Consider the following 23914-nt stretch of genomic DNA (forward strand, 5'->3'; position numbering starts at 1 on the left):
GTATAAAGTGACGATACGGGCGAGGGGGTTGTGAAATTTGCCGTAAGGGGAGTGATAGTGCTCTCCTTGTTTATTCTCTTGTCGTCTTTTTCTACAAGTGGGCACCGTCGGCTGAGATCGTATTAGCCAAAGTTATACGAAGTTGACATAACGTCTATGCGTAATAATTTTTCGAAGACAAATCGCGCATATTAAGGTTTCGAGCATCGTTTTATTTTCTTTTGTAGAAGTGCTAATTTGCATTTATTTTGAAAATGCCATCCTGTGTATTATCGGGCTGCGCTAATCGGAGTGATGTGAGAAGAAAACGTGACGCACAGATTGAACTGGAGAAGTTCAGAAAAATTTTCTATCACAAGTACGTAATATTGTTTATTTTTCTGAAATGTTTCTGAATATCGTCGTTTCTGAATGTTATGAAACATGTATTAGTACATACAGTTATTTATTTTCTACGTTTTTAAGTAGTTACATGTCAAGTATAGGTTATGATTTTACGTATTTTAGATTTCCTAAAGAATCACACAAATTGTAAAGTTGGTTGGTAGCTTTAGGGCTGTGTAACTGGCATCCTTCAAACACAAGCACTATTTGTTCTGAGCATTTTGCAGACAGCGATTTTCACAATTGGTGCACGAATAGGCGAACATTAAAGGAAACAGCAGTACCTTCGGTAAGTATTTGTATGAATGCATGTAATAATTCAATCTACCTGTTTAGTACAAGAGCCAATTGTTTTTTGCAAAGGACCCCGCACAAACCTTATGGAAAATGGCTTTCGGTGAAATTGGCTGAAACTTTGCCATTTTGTACTTCAAGTAATGCTGATCGAAAGTTACCATTGCAACAAGTCAATCCTATGAACCGTTCTTGTTCTAAAAAGGCCCAAAGTTTGTTAATAGTGTCTATAATACGTTCTTGCTCTAGGCGTCAACGACATGGACGTAGCATGGATCTGACCCTTTCTTTCTGTGTGTGTGTGTGTGTGTGGTGTGTGTGTGTGTGGTGTGTGTGTGTGTGTGTGTGCGTGCGTGCAACTGTCAGAAATAAGAAAATAAAAATAGCAACACGAAACAAAATGAATTAATTGTTTCCAAACAGAGATTGTTTTTTCGTATTTTATTTTATTATCATAATTGAGTCTTAAACAGAGAATTGGTAGTATACACATAACTCATAATTAATAAGTCGGGCTCATGTGTATACCACCAATTCTCTGTTTAAGACTCAATTATGATAATAAAATAAAATACGAAAAAACAATCTCTGTTTGGAAACAATTAATTCATTTTGTTTCGTGTTGCTATTTTTATTTTCTTATTTCTGACAGTTGCACGCGCGCGCGCGCACACACACACACACACGCAGAAAGAAAGGGTCAGATCCATGCTACGTCCATGTCGTTGACGCCTAGAGCGAGAACGTATTATAGACACTATTAACAAACTTTGGGCCTTTTTAGAACAAGAACGGCTCATAGGATTGACTTGTTGCAATGGTAACTTTCGATCAGCATCACTTGAAGTACAAAATGGCGAAGTTTCAGCCAATTTCACCGAAAGCCATTTTCCATAAGGTTTGTGCGGGGTCCTTTGTGCAATATGAATACTATTAGTAGTGACTTACTATAAGTTTATTTTAGATCAACGGAAAATGCTTAGACTAAACGATTAAATGCAAGCACTTTTATCAAAGTAGTTATATAAGTATGTGTATTACAAAAACGTATAAGCTAGTAATTACTGTGCGTGCTTATTATGAGAAAATAATATTAATATTTCATTCAGATTCATCCACGTAAAAGGAGTACATCGCCTGCCAGCCTTACAAGTATACAAAATGAAGCAAGCATCACAGCAGAGGTGGATAAAGAAAATGACATGGCAAGTTTCAATGTACCTGCAAGTGTACCTGTAAGCACTGATGTATCTACAAATGTTCCTATCAGTGTATCGGACGAAGTACATGAGACATCAACATGTTCAGTACCGGTAGGTCATAGTGAATTTTTTGTTTGCATAAGTACTTTATGCAAACACAGAACATTATGTCTTGCTCTTTGCATATTTCTTAAAGCAATGTACAAATGTTTTTAGTTTATCACTAATGTTGCTTTTTAAATATTTCAATAATGTAGTGTATACAAATGCTAAAATGTTTTGCAAATATTTGCAGAAGTACTTTTTTGTTTAGGTTATGAAAGCAGTCGATACTCCACCTTGTGCATCAAAGGTAGATTCCTCGACAGCTATTATACCAAAGAGGTTATTCAACTCCCTAGGAAAGAAGCGAATTCGAGAAGCACATAAACAGGAAATGCAGTTAATTCGCCAACAATTGTACAAATCTCAACAACAAGAAGTGCGCTACAAAAAGAGAATTGCAACTCTTACTACAATTTTACGTGCCTTAAAACAAAAGAACCTGTTGTCATTGGAGGAGTTGGACATTGTCGAAAATTTCAGTGAGTTGAATAAGACCTTATTAAATGGACAAATACGTAAGACTAAAAAATTAAGAATACCTCGCTTGTACGCACCTGAATTGCGTCGTTTTGCTCTTACATTACATTATTACTCTCCTCGTGCATACAATTATGTTCGAAAACAATTGAATAATTGCTTACCACATGCAAAAACACTTTCAACATGGTATACTTCTGTAGAGGGTGAACCGGGAATAAACTCTGCGGCACTCGAAATGATAAAACGTCACGTCAAAAATGCATCTTATCAACTAATTGGGACATTAATGTTTGATGAGATGGCTATACGTCAACATCTTGAGTACAGCTCAGATGTTACTTATGGGCACGTTGATTTTGGTCAGAATGTTGAAAACGATATTTTATTGGCCAGGGAAGCTTTGGTTTTTTGTGTGGTTTGCATAAATGTAAACTGGAAGATACCTATTGCTTATTACCTAATAAATGGTATTACTGCTGAAAAAAAGCAAATTTAATTGTGCAATGGTATTACTGCTGAAAAAAGCAAATTTAATTGTGCAATGTCTGATTTCTTTACATGAGATTAACTTTACAATTCTGTCACTCACGTTTGATGGCTTGACAACTAATTTAACCGCATTAAAAATTTTAGGATGTAACTTTCAAATCAACAATTTTAAAACATATTTGCAGCACCCATCAACGAATCGGAGAGTCTTTGTTTTCCTTGATGCAAGTCATATGATAAAATTGATACGAAATATATTAGGAGCGTTTAAACTTTTAATAGACAACACAGGAGAACAAATCTAGTGGCGGTATTTAGACGAACTTCATAAACTCCAGATAGCCGAAGGCTTTCACTTAGGTAATAAGTTAAGCATAAGACATATTGAATATGTGAAATAGAAAATAAAAGTTAAATTAGCAACACAACTCCTGAGCCAATCAGTTGCTGATGCGTTCACTTTTTGTAAAGATTCTCTCAAATTACAAACTTTCCAAGGTTTCGCTGCCACAATAAAATTTATTAAAACATTTAATGATTTATTCGATATTTTCAATTCTAAATCTTTGAAGGAACATGGATTCTCAAAACCAATTTCTGAAAATTTCGAAAACATTAAACAAAACTTTGAGTGCTCATTATATACAGAGTTTGCAGTTACAGCTTTCTTCGAATGAATCTGTTAAACTTCTAGATTTGAAAAAACTCGGTTTTCTTGGTTTTCTAATTAGCATTCAAAGTTTGCTCACCTCATTCGAAGAGATATGCCAAAAAGAATATATTTTAACATATATACCAACATATAAATTCAGTCAAGATCACATCGAAATGTTGTTCAGTGTTATTCGGTCGCATGGTGGTTATAACAACAATCCTACAGTAAAACAATTTAAATCTGCCTTTCGAAAAATTTTAATTCACGATGAACTGTCGACACCCTCTACGGGGAATTGCATACCATTGGAAGAAATTCCGATTTTAAATGTTTCCTCTAAAAAAAACAATCGATGTTCTTAATAACACTTCCTCATGTAATACATATCAATGGACTGACATACTCCATACAGATGAGAATCACGATTACTTAGCAAATACGTGTTATACTACGGAATTTAGTATGAATGTTATCGTGTATATAGCTGGGTTTATCGTGCATAAAATTCAAAGAACTGTACAATGCATAAAGTGCCTAAGAGTATTATTAACTACATCGAAAGAGACAATATATCATGCCTTAATACGAACAAAATCACGTGGGTATTTGTTACATCCATCTGCAGATGTAATATATATATATATATATATATATATATATATATATGCAGACGTGCCGAAAAAGTCATCAGATTGCATTTTGAGACTTACAGTAAATTTCCAACAAAAAGCAAAGCATTTGAAAATGCAATTATACAAGAATTTATAGGCAGCAATATTTTTGATCAATTAAATGACCACATAATAAACCAAGAGCCCTTGAAAAACCATCGCATCTATTTGATACTGTTGGAACTTGAGTAGGATTTAAGTTTTCGCGCCCTTATATTATCTTTTGACTCATGTTGTATTCATTTGTATGTATGCGCACGCGCGGGATTTCTGGTTACTTCCTTCTTGTTCGTTCGCGCTTACAGTTTACGTAGGTCGTTCGTGCGTGCATATCGATATTTTACTTTCTTTGTAATACTGTTTAATTAAAGCGTTTGTGATCCTAGACAGTGACTTTCGATCCATAACCTTAAGAGGTTATTGCAATATCTCGAATCCGATCGCGGTTAGTGATAAGAGGGCGCGCGTATCGAGATGCGGAATTATGGGGTTTCGGAACGCGCGGCGCGCTGGCGATTGCGCGGCAGCTTTTGGCGCGTAGAGTAGAGGCAGAAACACTAGCGACTACGCATTGTAACCGAATAAAGAGTTGTATAAAAACAAAAGGAAAACTTGGATATTGAGAGCCACGGTGTGACCTCCCCTCCTTAGTTAAGAATACAGCAAGTTGGCAACGAGGTACAGACGAACGAGCGCGAGTAATACGCAACAGGATGGCGAATCCATCGCGCGGCACGCAAGGTTATGTGGGCTCGGTCGCTGAATACGAGGAAAGTGAGCCATTTCCATCGTACATGGAACGTTTCGAACAATATTTGATAGTGAATGACGTACCGGACGCAAAAAAGGTACCGTTATTATTAACTGTCATCGGACCGAAATGTTATGAGATCTTGCGGAATAGCCTATTGCCCGCGAAGCCATTGGATAAGAGCTACAACGAGTTAAAGTCGGTGCTTTTCAATTACTATATCCCGCAGAAATGTATCATTGCAGAGAGATATTGATTCCACAAACGGTCACAAAAAGCTGAAGAATCTATTACACAATTTTGTGTAGAGCTCAAGCGGCTAGCGCAGCAGTGTGAATTTGGTGCTTTTTTGGATGATGCGCTGCGTGATCAGCTCGTATGTGGCGTTTTGAACGAGCACATTCGACAAAAGCTGTTGGGAGAAGCAACCATGGCATTCAACGACGCAGTGAAAATCGCTGTTTTAATGGAATTAGCAGCGGCTAAGACAAAATCTATTGCCGGCAGAGAGGACTACGATGTTTCGAAAGTGGTAGCCAAATACAACCCGAAGGGGAACCTAGGAAACTCCAGAAATGTAGCAAACCGCAACAAGCCTGAATGTTATCGATGCGGCAACCAATGGGACAAGGAAGATAACAAGACATGTATAGCACGGGGTGCTGTATATAACAAATGTAGTCAAAAGGGCCATTTTGAGAAGGTCTACAAGACAGGAAAATCTAAGCAGGTCAACGTTGTGAAAGACGGAGGAGGACCATCGGCTGCATCCTGTGATTGCGGAGTCTGCGCTTCAAGTCTCAACTGCGTCAACAGCGTAAATATACCGCGCCCAAGCGTTGTAAAATCGCTTTTTGTACAAAATAAGAAGTTAGAGTTCGAAGTTGATTCGGGCGCGGCAGTTACGGTTATGAGTTTTAAACATTTTTTATTACATTTTCGTGATGAGTCATTAATAAAAGACAGCGACGTAACGTTAAGCGTCGCTTCTGGTCAAAAGTTGAAAGTTATGAGTCAAGCGGAAGTGCAGGTATCGGTAGAAAAGAATGTTCGAACGAAAAGTTTGCCGATTGTTGTTCGCGAATGTATGTTAAAACCATTGCTTGGTAGAAATTGGTTAGATGCTTTAAATCCTTCGTGGAGGAATTGTTTGTTACAAGTAAACATAGTTCCAAATACTAACAATTTGCGTACCTAAATATTAACGAAGTTTGGAGATGTTTTTCACAGCGATATGAAGAATTGTATAACAAATTTTAAAGCTAGCGTAGTATTAAAGGAAAACACAACACCGATATTTAGGAAAGCTTATGGAATACCTTATAAAATTTTAGGTGACGTTGATGCGAAAATAGACGAGTTAGTCGAAAACGGCCTTTGGACACCTGTTAGTTACAGTGAGTGGGCATCCCCGTTGGTCGTCGTGCGAAAGAAGTCAGGTGATTTAAGGTTATACATAGATTATAAGGGTACAGTAAACCCGAGCATATTGCGGGATATTTATCCCATACCTCGAATTGAGGATATTGTCGCCTCTTTGGCTCAAGGTGAAGTTTTTTGCACTCTCGATTTATCAGCAGCTTTTACACAATTAGAGCTTACGGAAGAGAGCAAAAAGATTTTGATAGTAAATACGCACCGCGGATTATTTGCGGTAAATAGATTACCTTTTGGCGTTTCTAGTGCGCCTACTATTTTTCAAGGGGTTATGGATGCAATTTTAGGCAGACGGAAAGGCGTCCGTTGCTATATTGATGACGTAGTAATCAGTGGATCAAATATTGCAGAATGTCAGGAAAGATTGTTTCAGGTACTTCAGAAATTGGAATAATTTAATATTAAAGTAAATATGAGTAAATGCGTTTTTTTTGCAAACTCCGTGGAATATTTAGGGCATGTAATTGACGGAGACGGTATTCGGTCCATCCAGAGTAAGATAGAGGCAATCAGAGATTGCCCATGCCCGAATAATGTTACACAATTGAAATCTTTTCTCGGTATGGTGAATTTTTATGGCAAGTTTGTACCAAATTTGAGTACTTTATTGAATCCATTGTATAATTTATTGAAAGCAAATAGTCGTTTTGTTTGGTCAATAGATTGCCAGAAAGCTTTTGTTGCTTGTAAGCAAGCTTTACTTCAAAATAAGTTATTAGTACATTATGATACAGATGCTGAAATTTTTGTGGAATCAGACGCTAGCCCTTACGGCATCGGTGCGGTGCTATACCATAAAATAAATGGAAAACAACGCCCGGTAATGTTCGCATCAGCGACTTTGTCAGCTGCGGAGAAGAATTATAGCCAAATTGAACGGGAAGCGTTAGGCATCATTTTTGCAGTTAAGAAATTCCACAAATATATTTATGGCCGAAAGTTTGTGTTGGTTACAGACAACCAGCCGTTGAGAAAAATTTTAGGGTCGAAAGCAAATATTCCTCCTTTAGCTGCTAGTAGAATGCAACGATGGGCAATGATTTTAACAAATTATGATTACGATTTAATTTGCAAACCCAATTTGAGATGTGCGGATATGTTGTCGAGGCTTCCTTTAAGGGAGGGCTCAAATGATTCGATTTTGCAAATTGCAATACCTGAGGCGTTATCTAGCTTTGACATAGAAGCGGAAACAATGAAAGACCCGATATTGAGTTTGGTCGTTGGGTATACAAAACGGGGATGGCCAACCCATATAAGTGACGAGGGGTTAAAGCCATTCTTCGCGAAGCGAAATGAACTCTCATTGAATGGAAATTGTATTTATTACGCCGATAGAGTCGTAATTCCAAAAATATTGCAAACTCAAGTGTGCAATTTGTTACATGAAGGGCATCCAGGTATCGTACGAATGAAAATGTTAGCTAGAGCCCATGTGTACTGGCCAAAAATTAACGAGCAGATAGAGAAGTTATTAAAAGGCTGTAGCACGTGCCAAGTAACACAAAATGTACCGAGAAATAAGGACGTATTAGTGTGGGAAGCTTCAAATCGCGTGTGGGAACGTATTCATTTAGATTTTTTAGATATTTGCGGTGTCAAAATACTCGTGTTGGTCGATTCATTTTCAAAATGGATCGATGCACGTATTATGCATGGTTCGGATTATACCAAGACAATAGATAAATTGTTGTTATGTTTTAGTATTTTCGATTATCCGCAAAAAATCGTTACAGATAATGGCCCACCGTTTAATGCGTCGCTTTTTGGAAATTTTTGCCACACTTACGGAATCCATTTGACTCACAGTCCCCCTTACCACGCGAAGAGCAATGGTATGGCGGAGAAAGCCGTGCAATCCATTAAAAGCACTATCAAAAAATTAGTCTTGGAATGTAAATCAGGGGTAAGCATGGAGCACAAGTTGGCAAAAACTTTATTTTTTTGCGGAGCACGCCAATGTGTCAAAACGGGTTTTGCACCAACAGCAATGGTTTTAAAACAATTACTGCGTACGAAACTTTCCATGCTCAGGCCTGAGTTGAATAGGAAAAAGACTATTAGTAGTCAATGTAAAAAGATATCATTTTTTAACGTAGGCCAGGCCGTGTTCGTGCGAGCCTCACAGGACAAGATTGTTAAGTGGTGGCCGGGCGAGATTGTCGAGAGAAAAAGTCCCGCCACATATATTGTAAAAACAAAAGGGAAAGAGCGCCTTTACCACGTCGACGAAATTAAGGAAAATGTAACGGAAGTAAAATCGACAGGGGACAATGTACCAGACGGTGGCCCACGGGTGGACTCGACGAGACCGCTGGCGGAAGCATTGTTACGTGGCAAAGCTAGATCCGTCGGCACGCAAGGCGAAACTAGTTTAGCTACTGAACTAGGAGCGAATAGCCGAGCTATAGTTAGTACCCCGAGTGTTGCTGCAGGAGAGCCAGGCCCAAACACCCCTAGCGAACCTATAGTGAGGAGATCACAGAGGGTTTGTAAGAAACCGGACAGGTTTACCCCGTAGGAGGTAGTTATTTAAGCGGGGAAAGAGGTGCAATATCTCGAATCCGATCGCGGTTAGTGATAAGAGAGCGCGCGTATCGAGATGCGGAATTATGGGGTTTCGGAACGCGCGGCGCGCTGGTGATTGCGCAGCGGCTTTTGGCGCGCAGAGTAGAGGCAAAAACGCTAGCGACTTACGCATTGTAACTGAATAAAGAGTTGTATAAAAACAAAAGGAAAACTTGGATATTGAGAGCCACGGTGTGACCTCCCCTCCTTAGTTAAGGATACAGCAGTTATGGGCCCAGATCGTTGGTGAATAAAACTGTCTGGAAGAAAATATCGTGTAACCTCACCGTGAAGCGTGTGAAGTCGAAGTGCAAAGATGTCGGACGAAATTTCTACGAGACAGATCAAGAAATTGGATGGTACCAACTTCCAGACATGGAAGTTCCAAGTAAATGCAATGTTTGTGTCCTGTGGCATTTTAGAGATCGTCAGTGGAGCGAAGGAAAAGCCACTAAACGCACAGTCGAATGAAGCAAAAGCATGGATCAAAGAGAATGCCAAGGCCATGTTCTTGATATCATCCACATTGGAAAACTCTCAACTGGAATGCCTGTTAACATGCACAACAGCAAATGAAATGTGGACGAGACTGGGAATCATCCATGAACAAAGATCAGCATCAAGTAAATTGATTCTCACACAAAAATTCCACGAACACAAAATGGGATCGACTGATAGTGTAATTCAGTATATATCGAAAGTTCAAAACATGGCGGCTCGCCTAAACGACATTGGAGAGAACGTATCCGACGTGGCCATAATGGCGAAGATTCTCGCTGGATTGCCGTCAAAATACAACGCTTTAAGAACGGCATGGGACAGTGTGGACGCTGAAAAACAGACAATCGCAAATCCGACAGATCGACTCATCAAAGAGGAAACTCGCATGACAGCGGATGATGAAGCATCGAGTGCCCTGGCAGCCGTTAACATCAACCACGATAGAAAGCTCGATACCAAAGTAAAACACGTGAAGAAAGAAAATTCAACGAAAGAGTCACGGCAGCAGAAGAATAAGAAATCCATAGAGTGTTTCTATTGCAAGAAGATGGGACACATTGCTCGCGAATGCCGAAAGAAGAAACATGATAGAAAATATAATACAGAAAATGAAGGTGCTGGTGACTGTGCATTCGTCGCATCATTAACTGATCAAAAGGAAGGAGAAAGTGAACTTTTAGAGGAACTCGAAGGACGTATACTGAACAGCGTCGTTAGAGACATCTGGATCGCAGACAATGGCGCCTCCCGCCATATAACCTACAGGCGCGACTGGTTTAGTGAATTCCAGGCGAGAGATGGAGACACAGTCGCACTTGGAGACGACGGTATACTTGAGGCAAAAGGAATAGGCACACCCCTGTTTAGCTAGCTCCCCCACCTTCAGAAATAAAAAAACAAATAGCGCTAAATTATGAACTATTTATGAGCTTTTATATACCGCAACTTAAAAATTTTGAGCTCGTCACATTGGGCAGAAAATTAATATTTTTTGTGGAGGGGCTGAATCAACATTGACTCAGCCCCTCCACCACTTAAAAATAAAAATTTTGAATCAATCTTTGCAGCCAAATTAGGAGCTATTTATAAGCTTTCAAAGTACTATAGTTTCGATTTTTGAGCTCATCCCCTTAATCCTAAACCAACCCTTTAATTGATTCCACTCAAGAGAGAAATGCTCGAAAAAGTAAAAATACATCGTATTCTGGTTGTAACGTAAAACTTCCAAAAATAAACTCCACGTCGGATACGTTCTCTCCAATGTCGTTCAGGCGAGCCGCCATGTTTTGAACTTTCGATATGTACTGAATTACACTATCAGTCGATTCCATTTTGTGTTCGTGGAATTTTTGTGTGAGAATCAATTTGCTTGATGCTGATCTTTGTTCATGGATGATTCCCAGTCTCGTCCACATTTCATTTACTGTTGTGCATGTTAACAGGCATTCCAGTTGAGAGTCTTCCAATACGCGCATTTCGATTATTGAACTGCAACCCCTGTACAAGAAAACTACCCCACATCTCCACGGCACAGGAGAGAACGGTACTTAAAATGAAGATAATTAACTATTTTGTGACTAAATGTTGTTTATTGATTTATGAGCTCGCAAAATACGCGCATTTCGATTATTGAGCTGCAACCCCTTTACAAGAAAACTTCCCCATATCTCTACGGCACAAGAGAGAACGGTACTTAAAATGAAGAAAATTAACTATTTTGTGACTAAATGTTGTTTATTGATTTATGAGCTCGCAACATACGCGCATTTCGATTATGACTGTCAAGACTAATCTACGAGAACGGTACTTAAATGAGATTAACTATTTGTGGTTGTTTATTGATTTATGAGCTCGCAACATACGCGCATTTCGATTATTGAGCTGCAACCCCTTTACAAGAAAACCACCCCACATCTCCACGGCACAAGAGAGAACGGTACTTAAAATGAATAAAATTAATTATTTTGTGACTAAATGTTGTTTATCGATTTATGAGTTCGCAAAATACATTGATTGTACATTAATTTAATTAGAATTTCTTTTGCAACCTACTAATACTATTATATTCCTACTATACGATACAGTTAGAGACATAAAATAAATTGCAATTAGAAAATAATGTAAATTATATTTTATCTAAATGTTTTTCCAGTTTTTTGATAGTCTAAATGCAGCTCAATAAAAAGATAAGTGGAATTAACAATTCGTATTATCTAATTTTGTTTATAAATACATTTATCTATTATTTTTTATTATTTAGTTCATATGGATATTTACTATATTTAGTATTACATTTGGATATTTTTTATATATAACAAAATGCCTTTTTTCTACAGGAAAATAGTTTATTTTAAATATGTTACATTTATTAAAACTTGTTATAGTTATAATATATATAGATAGAATATATAATTATAATATAGTTATATTTCATTTAAATAACATTGTTTTGCACAAACAATTACATATCTAATGCTTCAATATACAGTAAAGAAAGTAATAAAGGTTACATTAAAGAGTATATAATAATAACTGTACATTCCCGTTGAAATGTAATGATACAGTAATTTCTGTCTGCTTTAGGTCGTCATACTGTAACCAAGAATTATCTCTCCTTCGACAAATAGCAGTAAAGTGTCCTATTGCTTGTGGATCAGAACTGCGTGTCCCAGAAGATTTGAGATTAACCACTCCTCTTAAGCGGTACGGTTGAGACATAAAACTACATTCTAGAGCAGTTGGTATGTCAGAAAGTCATATAGTTTTATTGATATTTTCGATATCATATAATTCCAATATTATGAAATTTCCTACAAGATAAAATATATCATTGTAAGTAAAATTATAACAGTTAAGTAAAAAGTATATAATTAGAAGATATAATTAGATATATAGGTGAGATTAGATATATCGGTGACTATTCTTAACAGAAAGTTATGTTAATCTAGCAAAAAGGCAATACGTTTATAGTATATACTATATTTCTTATGCTATTATTATATAAGCACTTGTTACTGTGTCCATCCATTTTTATACACAGTCTTACAATATTGCATTTCATTCATCTTCGAATTTCTCTATATATTAACACATTGTTGACAGTATACTGCGAAACGAATCGAGCCTCTATTCAAATGCACTTATTCAAAACAATGTAAATATTTTATTAAACGAAATCTTGTATTAAAAATTGGTTACAATTATTGATGATGCTAATGATGATTTTTAGTGTGGTAGTTAGTAAAACATTGCCCCTTATGGAGAATTTACGCTTCTGCGCTCGAGAAATGAAAAACGCCGATTCACGTCTCCCGTCGACAATGTGTTAAGTGTCATATATACAGAGTGTTAAAAGAAAGGGTCACATATGTAGGATTATTTCGGATATGTAGGAATATCTCGAACAGCATCGAATTTTTTGCCAGATAGCAACAAGTGCTATTGTCAATCTTTCGTAATGCGGTCTGCAAAAATCAATAATTTATCGGCGAATTCTGATAACTAGATAGTAACAGCGCGATCGTTGGTTCTTGAAAAAAGTATTTTGTTAGAAGGTCCCTAAGCAGCCAAATTGTTATTTGGTTGCGAAGTGAATTTTCTGAAAACTTTGACGGGGAAAAACGCGGTTATAAAAGAGAGAAGCGAAGGTCCAGAGGCAGAATCCGAATCTTTGAACCGATACCAAGCGTGAGTGAATCTGCGAGTAATCGAGTCAGTGTAAACCGAGCAATTGTAAACTGAATTTTAATAAATGTTTCCAAGTTGTAATTGGAATTCATTATTATGTTACCATACATATTTTGTAAGGTAGTATTGATCAAAATAAGAAAAAATGTCTAATGAACAGGTCCTACAATTGATATCTTTAAAGATGCAGGCTATCTTTCTATTTGAGCTTTCTTTTCTCATTGGTTGTGTCACCTCTACAATCCAGTAGAAAAAAAGAGTATTTACTAGTTTTGCTATAGCAGTATTGGGCTATAATAATATTGTAGAATCCATGTTAAACTTTTTCTTTTCTTTTTTTGATCAATACTATTATACTTGCTTTCAAAATATGTGACCTTTTTTTAAAATATTCTGTACATATTACAATACTGTTAATAAATATACTTGAAAAATAGAAGATTTTAGACATACATAATATAAATACACACACACACATAATACCTGCTTGGGGTGGAGTAGTTGTTTCAACACCAATACAATTTGTTCTGCAACATTTACTTGCGCCGCTCAAAAGAAAATGGTCTTCAACTATTTTACTAAATTTTTTTCTGTGAGAAATGCATGTTGGATTTGCAATGTTGGAAAATATTTGTTTCGTGGTGGACAACCTTCATCACACGAAGACGTTTCTTCCAGGCTTTGCGTTGTTAAAAATAATTTCATGCATAAATACGCAACAGTAACTTCGCAATTAATAAAGCCGCAATTATGAGATCCTTCAACCGAAAAAATATCTTGCAAAATTTTGGCACGATTATAATATGTGTTTCTTGAAATTCCTTTTGCTGAGGTATCTAATATCATTTGAAAAAATAAATTTTCTTGTGCCATTAAACTGCATTTATTTGCAAATTCTGTGCTATCATACACTGCTGCTAAAAATAATTGGAATATGCTTTCAAAAGCGCAAGTATTCGCCAGCGTCAGTTTTCTTCGTTTTATATTTACAGCTTTTAGTTTTAAGCAATTACCATTACTTAAAATAGGAACCTTTGAAAGTTTATCATGTAATATAAACTCAGTTTTGCTGAAATTTTTGTGTAAATATCGCGATTTTGATTTTGATAGCGTTAATCCACGCCAATTCTCTATATCGTTGAGACTTGACATCTTACTTGTGATACCAGGTGACATATGTTGACAAGATCTACAAATTCGTTTTTGTCCAAATCCTTCGTCTTCTTCTTCAATAGCTTTTGAACATGAATTTAATGCATGAACATTTTTTTACATATGTGGCATTTGTGAGCACCAGAAGGAAAATCATTATTTTTGCACGCAGGACATTCTTCAATTTGTTGATCGTCATATGTAATTGTTATATTAGATTGCATATTGATATTAGTATTTATAATGTCGTTGTCGAAGTTCTGCGATATATTTAATATTTTGGGTTCAGTATTGTTTTCTGACATAAGTATCTGACTATTTGCTAAATTAAGACGGCCTTTAAGATATTCAACATGTTTTAGAATAAATAAATCTGCTCTCATTGGTAATTTAATATTCGAAAGTAATTGCGATTTTATAATAGAAAATTCAGCTTCAACAACTGCACTGGATGCAGGTACTCTTCCATATCCGAATTTATCCCGATACACAGATGACCAAAGAGGAAACCATTTCATGTCTTTCAATAGTTTGATTTCTAATTCAGGAAGATAATGAGCGTTTTCTCTGTTGCCGTTGTTATTCAAATTGTTATGAACATGCTTACTAATATTATTTGCCCATTTTTACCATCGATTCGCTGTATTTGTATTTATATCTAACTCTTCATCTTCAAGTTCATTATTAGTTTCAAAGTCTTTTGCAGTATTTAATGTTTCGCTTGTTAATAAACATTTTAATTTTTGTTTATGAATTTCGCAGCATGTCGGTGTGCCATCGGGATTATTTCCTTCCGTTTCATTAATAGCAACAGTTAAAATTAAAAATAATATATTTTCCGCTTCTCCCATATTACGAGCTAATATTAATTGGCTAATACATGCCAGATAAAATGTTTTTACTCGTAAACGTGTAATTTTTAAAAAATTTGTGTATTTTTTAATAAAATGGGCTACGTCTATACGTATATAACAAAAAGATGTTTCTCTATCTTCCCATATGTTATCAGCATAATCATCAATGGTATTATAGTTAGTGAATGCTTGAACAATAGCAGTAAGTAAGGCTGTTGATGCATCACAAGTTACCTCTCGTGGAAAAGGAGCACCGCTTTGAATCCATTGTATTAACCACATCCAAATCGTTATTGTGGTATGTGATTCATTTAACATTTGCGTAACCGGATATTTTGCATTACATGAATTAACCACGCAAGTATAAAGAAATATATGTTTTGATTGTGATTTATCGTGATACTTTATTTTCTTAATAATTCTGCCTATAGCATCAATAGCTAAAGAGGCGGGCTCTATAAATGCATATTGCCTATAAGTATCAAGCTGATATTTTAACCAATATATTGTATAAAAAGGATCCAGTCTGATGTTGTGAATAATATTTGTTAATATAGATCGTTTTGCTTTACCCAATGATATAATTGGATTTTTATCAAAAACTTGTGATTCTAAATATTCATGTATTGCACTACGAAGAGCTTGTGGTTTATACAAATGAGGAGGTTCAGGATCGCCCGGTAACATTATTTTTGCAGCAGTTTTAGTTCTATATATCATAGCGGTTTCATTTTCTTTATTATAATTGTTCACCTATTTCAAGACGTATGGGATTTCGTAAATATCTCTTACAAGTTCCTGCTCCTTTTGTTATGACGCATTTAATTATAATAGATTCACTATCTGTAATATTTTCCGCAATTCCATTTATAGTGCTACCGCAATTACACTTTCCACATATTGTTAAAGTATTATTAAATATTTTATTTCTTTTAAATTGGTATCCACATTGCAATTTACATGTTTCCCATAATTTTGTTGTAATTGCATCTTGCCATTTTCCTGCCTTTAATACTTGGTATTGTCTGAAACCTAACTTGCGTTTTTTCTTGTCCGTTCTTGCATACTGTTTCGTTTCTATGAGATTGTCAAATTCATTTCTATTAAATACAACATCTGTCTTACATAGTAATGTATTTTCCGGTTTTTCATCTGATGAAAGCAAAGTTGATTTTGATAAATGGGCAATACTAGCATCCGAAGAACTAGTTTTCGAGAGATCCTTATCTTCTGATTTTAATCCTATTGTCTTTTCAAGTAAGGTGCTTCTAATATTAAAGCGATTATTTACAACGAGGGTATATACAGCATGTAGTTGTATTTGTCCTATTTCTTTTGATATACTTGTCCATATCTAATTATGCTTGGATACAATTTTACCTTGGCTTGTTACAATGTCTTGCGCATAATAGAGAATAATACGCTTTATGACTCCTTTGTTCAACACACGCGGTCTTCCTCGCGGTCGAGATGCCATATCCGTGGTTGAAAGTAAGTTTTCTGACAGTAAATTCAGCTTCAACACTGGATGCAGGTATCCTCTTCCGTATCCGAATTTATCCCAATATACAGCTGACCAAAGATTTCGTAACGAACAAATATCGTAACAAATAAATTTGTGTTCACTTTTACTCTCACTTTTTAGCGAAATGAAATACAAGACTAAAATAACGTATCAACTAATCGACTGATTCGACTAAAAGCTCTTGATCGACTGAGACTTTGGAAATCTGAATCCTTCTTATATAGAGACAGATTCCTGTATAGAGACAAAAGACTGTGGGATTACTTTTAACTATATTTTGACATATACACACAAATGTGCATGTATATGTAATGTCGGCGAAATTAAAAAGCGCCTCGCCGCGACGCGAAGCGGCAGACGCGTATTGTCGGCAGGATACTATCGGCTATCAAAGTATACCGCGAATTTCTTAGTTTTCTTGAAGATGCCGCACAACAGATCACGCAATGTTCAAACGAGTCAGCCGCAGTCAGAAGTTAGTAAGAGTGTAAGAGAAAGATAACAGATATATATGTCCTTTACGATTTAAGATAAGAGATCTATAGATACCGATATTAAGAAACGTATAAGAGTATACTTGCGTGGTTAATTTATGTAATGTAAAATATCCGATTACGCAAATGTTAAGTCAATCATATCATATCACAATAGCGATTTGGATGTGGTTAATACAATGCATTCAAAGCGGTGCTCCTTTTCTGCGAGAGGTACCTTGTGATGCATCAACAGCTTTGCTTATTGCTGTCAAGCATCAAGCAGTCATTAATTATAATAACATTGATGATTATGCTGATAACATAAGAATCTATAATACTAATACGAAAATGAAATGAGAACTCCTCCTAGACCATAGGTCATAGGTCAAAACGGACAACGGGGATCGATCAGGCATGGTCCCAAAGGTGCTCAGAAGGTTTATATTTTTCTGAACTTTAACTCCTGCGCTCAAGGGTGGCGTAAAATTTAACTAGAGATCTATCTTTTTACTCGCGCGTTGCGCGCGATGGGTTTGCTAGTAGTCTCATATATCTAATTATATCTCCTACTTATATACTTTTTATTTATAATGTTGTAATTTTACAATGATATATTTTATCCTGCAGGAAATTCCATAATATTGGAATTATACGATATCGAAAATATCAATAAAACTATACGATTTTCTGACATACCACCTGTTCTAGAATGTAGTTTTATGTCTCAACCGTACCGCTTAAGAGGAGTGGTTAATCTCAAATCTGGGACACGCAGTTCTAATCCAAAAACAATAGGACACTTTACTGCTATTTGTCGAAGGAGAGATAATTCTTGATTACAGTATGACGGCCTAAAGCAGACAGAAATTACTGTAACATCACATTTTAACGGGAATGTACACTTATTCTTATATACCCTTTAATGTATACTAAAGCATTAGATATATAATTGTGTTAAAGCGGTGATCGAATGCAGTAACGAAGGAGTAGAGAAAAATATACGGAGAATATTAGAACTTAGATAGCGTTTATTCTTGATAACTGTTAAAGCGTTTGAACAAAGCCGTGACTCGAAAGATAGGCGTACTAATTGATTTCGTGTTTGCTTTTCAAGAGATTCGAGATGACTGTCCTTTCGTGTTGTCGCTCAGCTGATGTCGCCGGGGCTTCCGCGGGGTTCGCGCGGTGAGACGCAGCAATGTTGGTCGCGGGTTGAGTCCCTGCTCATGGAATAGCGCAAACACAATCTTTCGTTGCGGGATAAATACATGCGAAAACATAACATCTAAACGCTGGTTCCCGGTATAATTGAACGCACGATTAAAAAACAAAGTTATATGATCATATAGACGTGAATACATAAAATAAGTTTGAACATTACCGCCCGCCTCAGGGGCGTAGAACGTCGCTGATTAGATATGAGTCCCGAATCGATGCTTGCAAGGTTTGAGTGTGTATACAGAACGCATGAAAAATTACCCAAAGAGATATCAGTCCGTAATCGGAAGCGGACACAGTTTGTGGATGGGCCGCTTAAAGGTCGACACGGCGGTGCGTATCGTGACGACACGGACGAGACCGTCTTTACCGGGATGGGTTTCGATGATGCGCGCTAGAGGCCATTTGGCCGGCGGATATCGTTCGTCGATAATCAGCACGACAGAACCTGTCGTGACTCGCTGCTCAGGTTGCTGCCATTTGTTCCGGGCTTGCATTCGCTGTAGATATTCCGTGGACCACCTTTGCCAGAATCTATCCACTAATTGGCGAAGTAATTGCCATCTCGAAAGTCGGGCGGGTGGTACATCGGGCAATGCAGGCTCTGGTAATACATTTAAAGGCCCACCGACAAGAAAATGTGCCGGAGTTAGAGCTTCGAGATCGTCAGGGTCTTCGGATAACGCATATAGCGGTCTAGGATTTAAAATATTAGGTTGTTCATTAAGTTCTGCGGTTTTCTTGATAGATAGCGTTTGTCTATTGAAAAAGATAGCATGCATCGCCTGAACCGCGGATTGCCGCATACTCCGTGACAGGTTAGACAACGCTTGACATTTCGCCAGAGTCTTTGTTGTGTTTTGACGTGTTGTGTGTACGCGCTATTCATTGAAAATGGAGGATCAAAAGGTGCATTTTCGGCACATTTTGCTATTTTTCTTCCGCAAAGGAGTAAAAGCGACGGACGCACAACGTGAGATATGTGGCGTGTACGGGGACTCGGCCATAAACGCTGACACTTGTCAGCGTTGGTTTGCGCGCTTTCGTTCCGGAGATGTGAACGTCTCCGATGCTGCTCGTTCCGGTCGTCCATCCACCACTGACGACGACCAAATCGTGGCCGCAATCAAAGCAGACCGACACCTGACGACGCGAGAGATCGCGGAGCGCTTCGACATCGCCCATACAACGGTTGCGCAGCGATTAAAACGGCTTGGGATGTCGAAAAAAGCAGATGTTTGGGTCCCTCACGAGCTCACCGAAAAGAACATTTTGGACCGCGTCATGATCTGTGAATCCCTGCTGAAATGGAACTCGCTGGAGGCCTTTCTCAAACGGGTGGTCACGGGAGATGAAAAATGGGTGGTATATAACAACATTCGACGCAAGCGGTCATGGTGCGGTCCGGGTGAGTCGTCACAATCGGTTGCCAAAGCGGATTTGCATCCGAAGAAAGTGATGCTGAGTGTGTGGTGGGATTGGCGAGGCGTCCTGTACTTCGAGCTGCTTCCGCGCGGTCAGACCATCGACGCCGAGAAGCATTGCGCTCAGTTAGAAAAATTGAAGCAGGCAGTGGCGGAGAAGCGGCCGGAATTGGCGAACAGGAAGGGCGTTGTCTTCCACCACGACAACGCCAAACCACACACTGCTTTGGTGGCCAAGAAGAAGTTGAAGTGCTTTGGCTGGGAAGTCATGCAGCACCCACCGTACTCCCCAGACCTTGTACCGTCGGATTACCATCTGTTCCGGTCACTCCAAAACAATCTCGACGGGCAGCGCTTTAATTCAGTGGACGATATTCAAACGTACTTGAAGGACTTTTTCGCACAGAAGTCGCGCGACTCTACAAACGCGGCATTATGTCCCTTCCAGAACGTTGGCAGAAGGTGGTCGATCAAGATGGACAATACATTCTAGATTGAATAAATGTGTAAGTACAATAGATTTATATTTTAATTTAGGGCAAAAAAACCGCAGAACTTAATGAACAACCTAATAGATTCAATTTGAATTAGTACAGTATTAAATTCTTCATACGTAAGAACGGCGTCGCCAATGATACGTCGCAAGTGGAACTTTGTCGATTTGACGGCAGCCTCCCATTTGCCGCCAAAGTGTGGAGCGCCCGGAGGATTGAACTTCCAAGTGGTCCCGTCATTCGCTAAGAGAGAGGCGATTTCCGCACTTTCCTGGGAGGATGAATTGAACAACCGACGCAGCTCTGCATCTGCCCCGACCAGATTCGTTCCGCAATCGCTGTTTATCGTAGAACAGAGGCCTCGCCGCCCGGTGAACCGCTTGTACGCTGCTATGAATCCTTGGATGGTGTAGTCGGTGGCCAGTTCCAAATGCACCGCGGAGGAGGAGAAACAGATGAACACCACCAAGTATCCTTTGTATTGGCGAGCGGCGCGCCCTCGCCATGTTCGCAGGGAGAAAGAGCCAGCGTAATCCACGTCAGAATGCGCGAACGGACGAGTAGGTGTCACTCGAGAGGACGGAAGTTGCCCCATCATTTCCTGAGCCGCAATAGCACGGTAGCGAGCACACCGCACGCATCGCCGGACGAATGAGCTGATTGGTGCACGCCCTCCGAGAATCCAGAATCGCCGTCTTAACAAGGCGAGCATGAGTTGAACTCCGCCATGGAGAGTACGAAGATGAGCGTTGGCGATCAAGAGACGTGTGAGCAAACAGTCTCGTGGTAGCAGAACGGGATGCTTAGCATCCGAATCGAGGAGAGAATTGTTTAGTCGCCCACCCAGACGCAACACGCCTTCGGCATCTAGAAAAGGAGCGAGTTTAGCGAGAGGGTGGGTGCGAGGAAGAGACTCACCGCGAGACACTAGGACCATCTCCTTCTCGAAAGAAACTCTCTGCGTCATTTGTATCCAGAAAAGGCGTGCTTCTTGTATTTCCTCCGGCGTTAGAGTCGTTGATGTCGGTTGATACGGATTGCGTCTGAACGCGGAAATGACTCGTTTTATCCACGCCGTGATTCGCAGAAGCCGATCGAGTCGGGAGTACCGATCGAGAAGATCCCAACAAGTAGCAGCGGACTTAACCGTGTTAACTGTAAGAGAACGTCGAGCTTCAAGATTTACTTTGTCATCGATTGGAGGTGTTTGGTCTGGCCACTGTACGGATGGTTGAATAAGCCAGAGAGGTCCGTGTCACCAAAGTTGGTGATGAGCAAGAAGGCGAGGCAAAAGTCCGCGAGATGCACAGTCGGCCGGGTTCTCAGTGCCGATGACGTGATGCCATCGAGCGTCCGGCGCCAACTCTTGAATGACTGCAACTCGATTCGCGACGAATTCTTGCCATTGAAAGGGACATCCTCGAATCCAGGCGAGACATACACTGGAGTCCACCCAGAGGTGCGCTGGAACATGATGGTACTTAAGTATGCTGCGAATCCGTGCCAGAAGCCGAACGAATAAGACCGCAGCAGATAATTCCAAACGAGGGATGGTTTGTTTCTTCAGAGGTGCGACTTTACTTTTGGCCGCAACTAATGTGACTTTCACGTCGTCGATATCGGAAAAGGTGCGCAGGAAAATGACTGCGCCGAGAGCATTCTGAGAAGCATCCGAGAAACCATGAAGTTCGAGAGTTTGAGAGTCTGAACGAGTGTGCAACCAGCGAGGAATCGCGTAGGCTTGAACATTACATAGCTCCCTGGAAAATTCCATCCACTGCAGAGACAAGGACGGAGAAAGCGGCTCGTCCCAACCAACTTGAGCTTTCCACAGGCTTTGAATAAAAATTTTGCCGAGGATGGTGACTGGAGAGAGCCAGCCGAGTGGGTCAAATAGCTGCGACACTCGAGAAAGAACGATTCGTTTTGTGGGCGTGACCGAAGAATCAGATTGACTGACCCTGAAGTGGAATGTGTCCGACGACGGATGCCATGTCAGTCCCAACATGCGAGTCTCCGCATCAAACTCTCGGGTGGATGAGCTGGATGGTGCTGGTACGACGATGTCCTCCAGGATCGAGCTTTCATTGGTGGACCATTTCTGTAGTTTGAAGCCGCCCGCCTTGAGGAGATTCGTTAACTGGTGCACTTTTTCGTGTGCGCGCTGAGGAGTGTCATCACCCAAAAGCACATCGTCCACATAGAAGTCAAACCGTAAAACGTTTGCGGCCAGAGGAAAGCGATGCTCCTCGTCGTCGGCGAGTTGCAGCAGTGTCTGAATGGATTGATAGGGTGAACTGACGAGTCCGTAAGTCAGCGTACCCAAGAAATACTCCAGAGGGGTTCCAGAAGCACTCCACAAGATTTTCTGGAAATGTTGATCGTCCGCGTGGAGAAGAATTTGCCGAAACATCTTCTCAATATCGGCAGCGAAGACGAATGCGTGAACCCGCCAACGAAGCAGAACAGCGTCAATGTCTTGATGTAATTTAGGCCCAACGTGAAGGCAGTCATTGAGCGAGAGTCCAGACGAAGTGCGGGCCGATCCATTGAAGACTACTCGGAGTTTAGTCGTTGAGCTGTTTTGCCGCAAAACTCCATGATGCGGTAGAAAATTCGCGCCCGTTGATGACGAGGTAGAGCTGTGCGTCATGTGCCCCAACGCCTCGTACTCCTTCATGAAGGCGACGTAGAGTTGACCAAAGATAGCATCTCGCCGGATCTGATGTTGCATGCGTTCTAGCAGTCGAAGTGCGGCGGATCGGGAGGAGCCCAGTTCTCCACACCCCGCTCGGAACGGTAGACGGACGATGTATCTCCTCGTATTGTCGCGGGAGTGCGTTGAGCGAAAGTGATTCACGCATTCTAGCTCCTCAGCGGTGAGACGTGCGCGTGGTAATGCAGGAACCTTTTCTTGTTGCCAGAAGCGTTGTAGCGCCTCGTCCAAGTTTACGTCGGATGACGATGAAATGGAAACGGTCATCACCTGCCCCGCTCATCGAGATTGCTGCGAGGTCGGCCTGGAGACTATCCAACCGAGAGAGGTCTCTTGAGCCACAGGAGCATTTAGCGGCCCTTTGCGGATGGTGGATTTTAAGAGAAGGCCATAGATATTTGCTCCAAGAAGGAGGTCAATGGGACCGGGAATGGCGAAGTCCGGGTCCGCAAATGGCAAACCTTGGAGATGTTCCCACGAATATGTGATCGGTTCCGACGGAATTTTTCCGGTCAACTGAGGTAGAATATACGTCTGGAGAATGAACTCATCAGATGGTTCGACGCACGATTGGAGTCGAAGAGACACAACTCCGCGAGTGGCTCCCACGTCCCGAGAACCGACGCCGGAGATGTGCATAAGAGAACGATGACGAGGAAGACGAAGTAGTTGTACCAACGATTCTCGGATGAAAGAAACCTTTGAGCCCTGATCCAGTAGAGCTCGTACTACCAGACTGTTTCCACCCGTGACAAGAATGCGAACTTTCGCCGTGGCCAAGATAGTCGGCGAATCGGAGCAATCTACGGTGACAGCCACGTGAGAAAGGGC

General features: G+C 39.7%; 2 protein-coding genes and 1 pseudogene across 2 annotated transcripts; 1 reads left to right on the forward strand and 2 right to left on the reverse strand.

Annotated features, from left to right (window-relative positions):
• On the forward strand, nucleotides 1-3973 carry LOC113562593 (annotated as a pseudogene).
• Nucleotides 3974-18721: 14748 nt separating this feature from the next.
• On the reverse strand, nucleotides 18722-20962 carry LOC105275147. The gene is made up of 2 exons (XM_011331804.2): nucleotides 20442-20962; nucleotides 18722-19145 (listed from the first exon to the last, which is right to left on the reverse strand). Exons 1-2 carry the CDS (start codon nucleotides 20960-20962, stop codon nucleotides 18722-18724), a joined length of 945 nt encoding a protein of 314 aa, XP_011330106.1.
• A 660-nt stretch (nucleotides 20963-21622) lies between these two features.
• On the reverse strand, nucleotides 21623-23350 carry LOC105275148. The gene has a single exon (XM_011331805.1). It carries the CDS (start codon nucleotides 23348-23350, stop codon nucleotides 21623-21625), a length of 1728 nt encoding a protein of 575 aa, XP_011330107.1.
• Nucleotides 23351-23914: the final 564 nt, after the last annotated feature.

Source organism: Ooceraea biroi, chromosome 9 (genome assembly GCF_003672135.1).
Source record: "Ooceraea biroi isolate clonal line C1 chromosome 9, Obir_v5.4, whole genome shotgun sequence".
Lineage (NCBI taxonomy): Eukaryota > Metazoa > Arthropoda > Insecta > Hymenoptera > Formicidae > Ooceraea > Ooceraea biroi.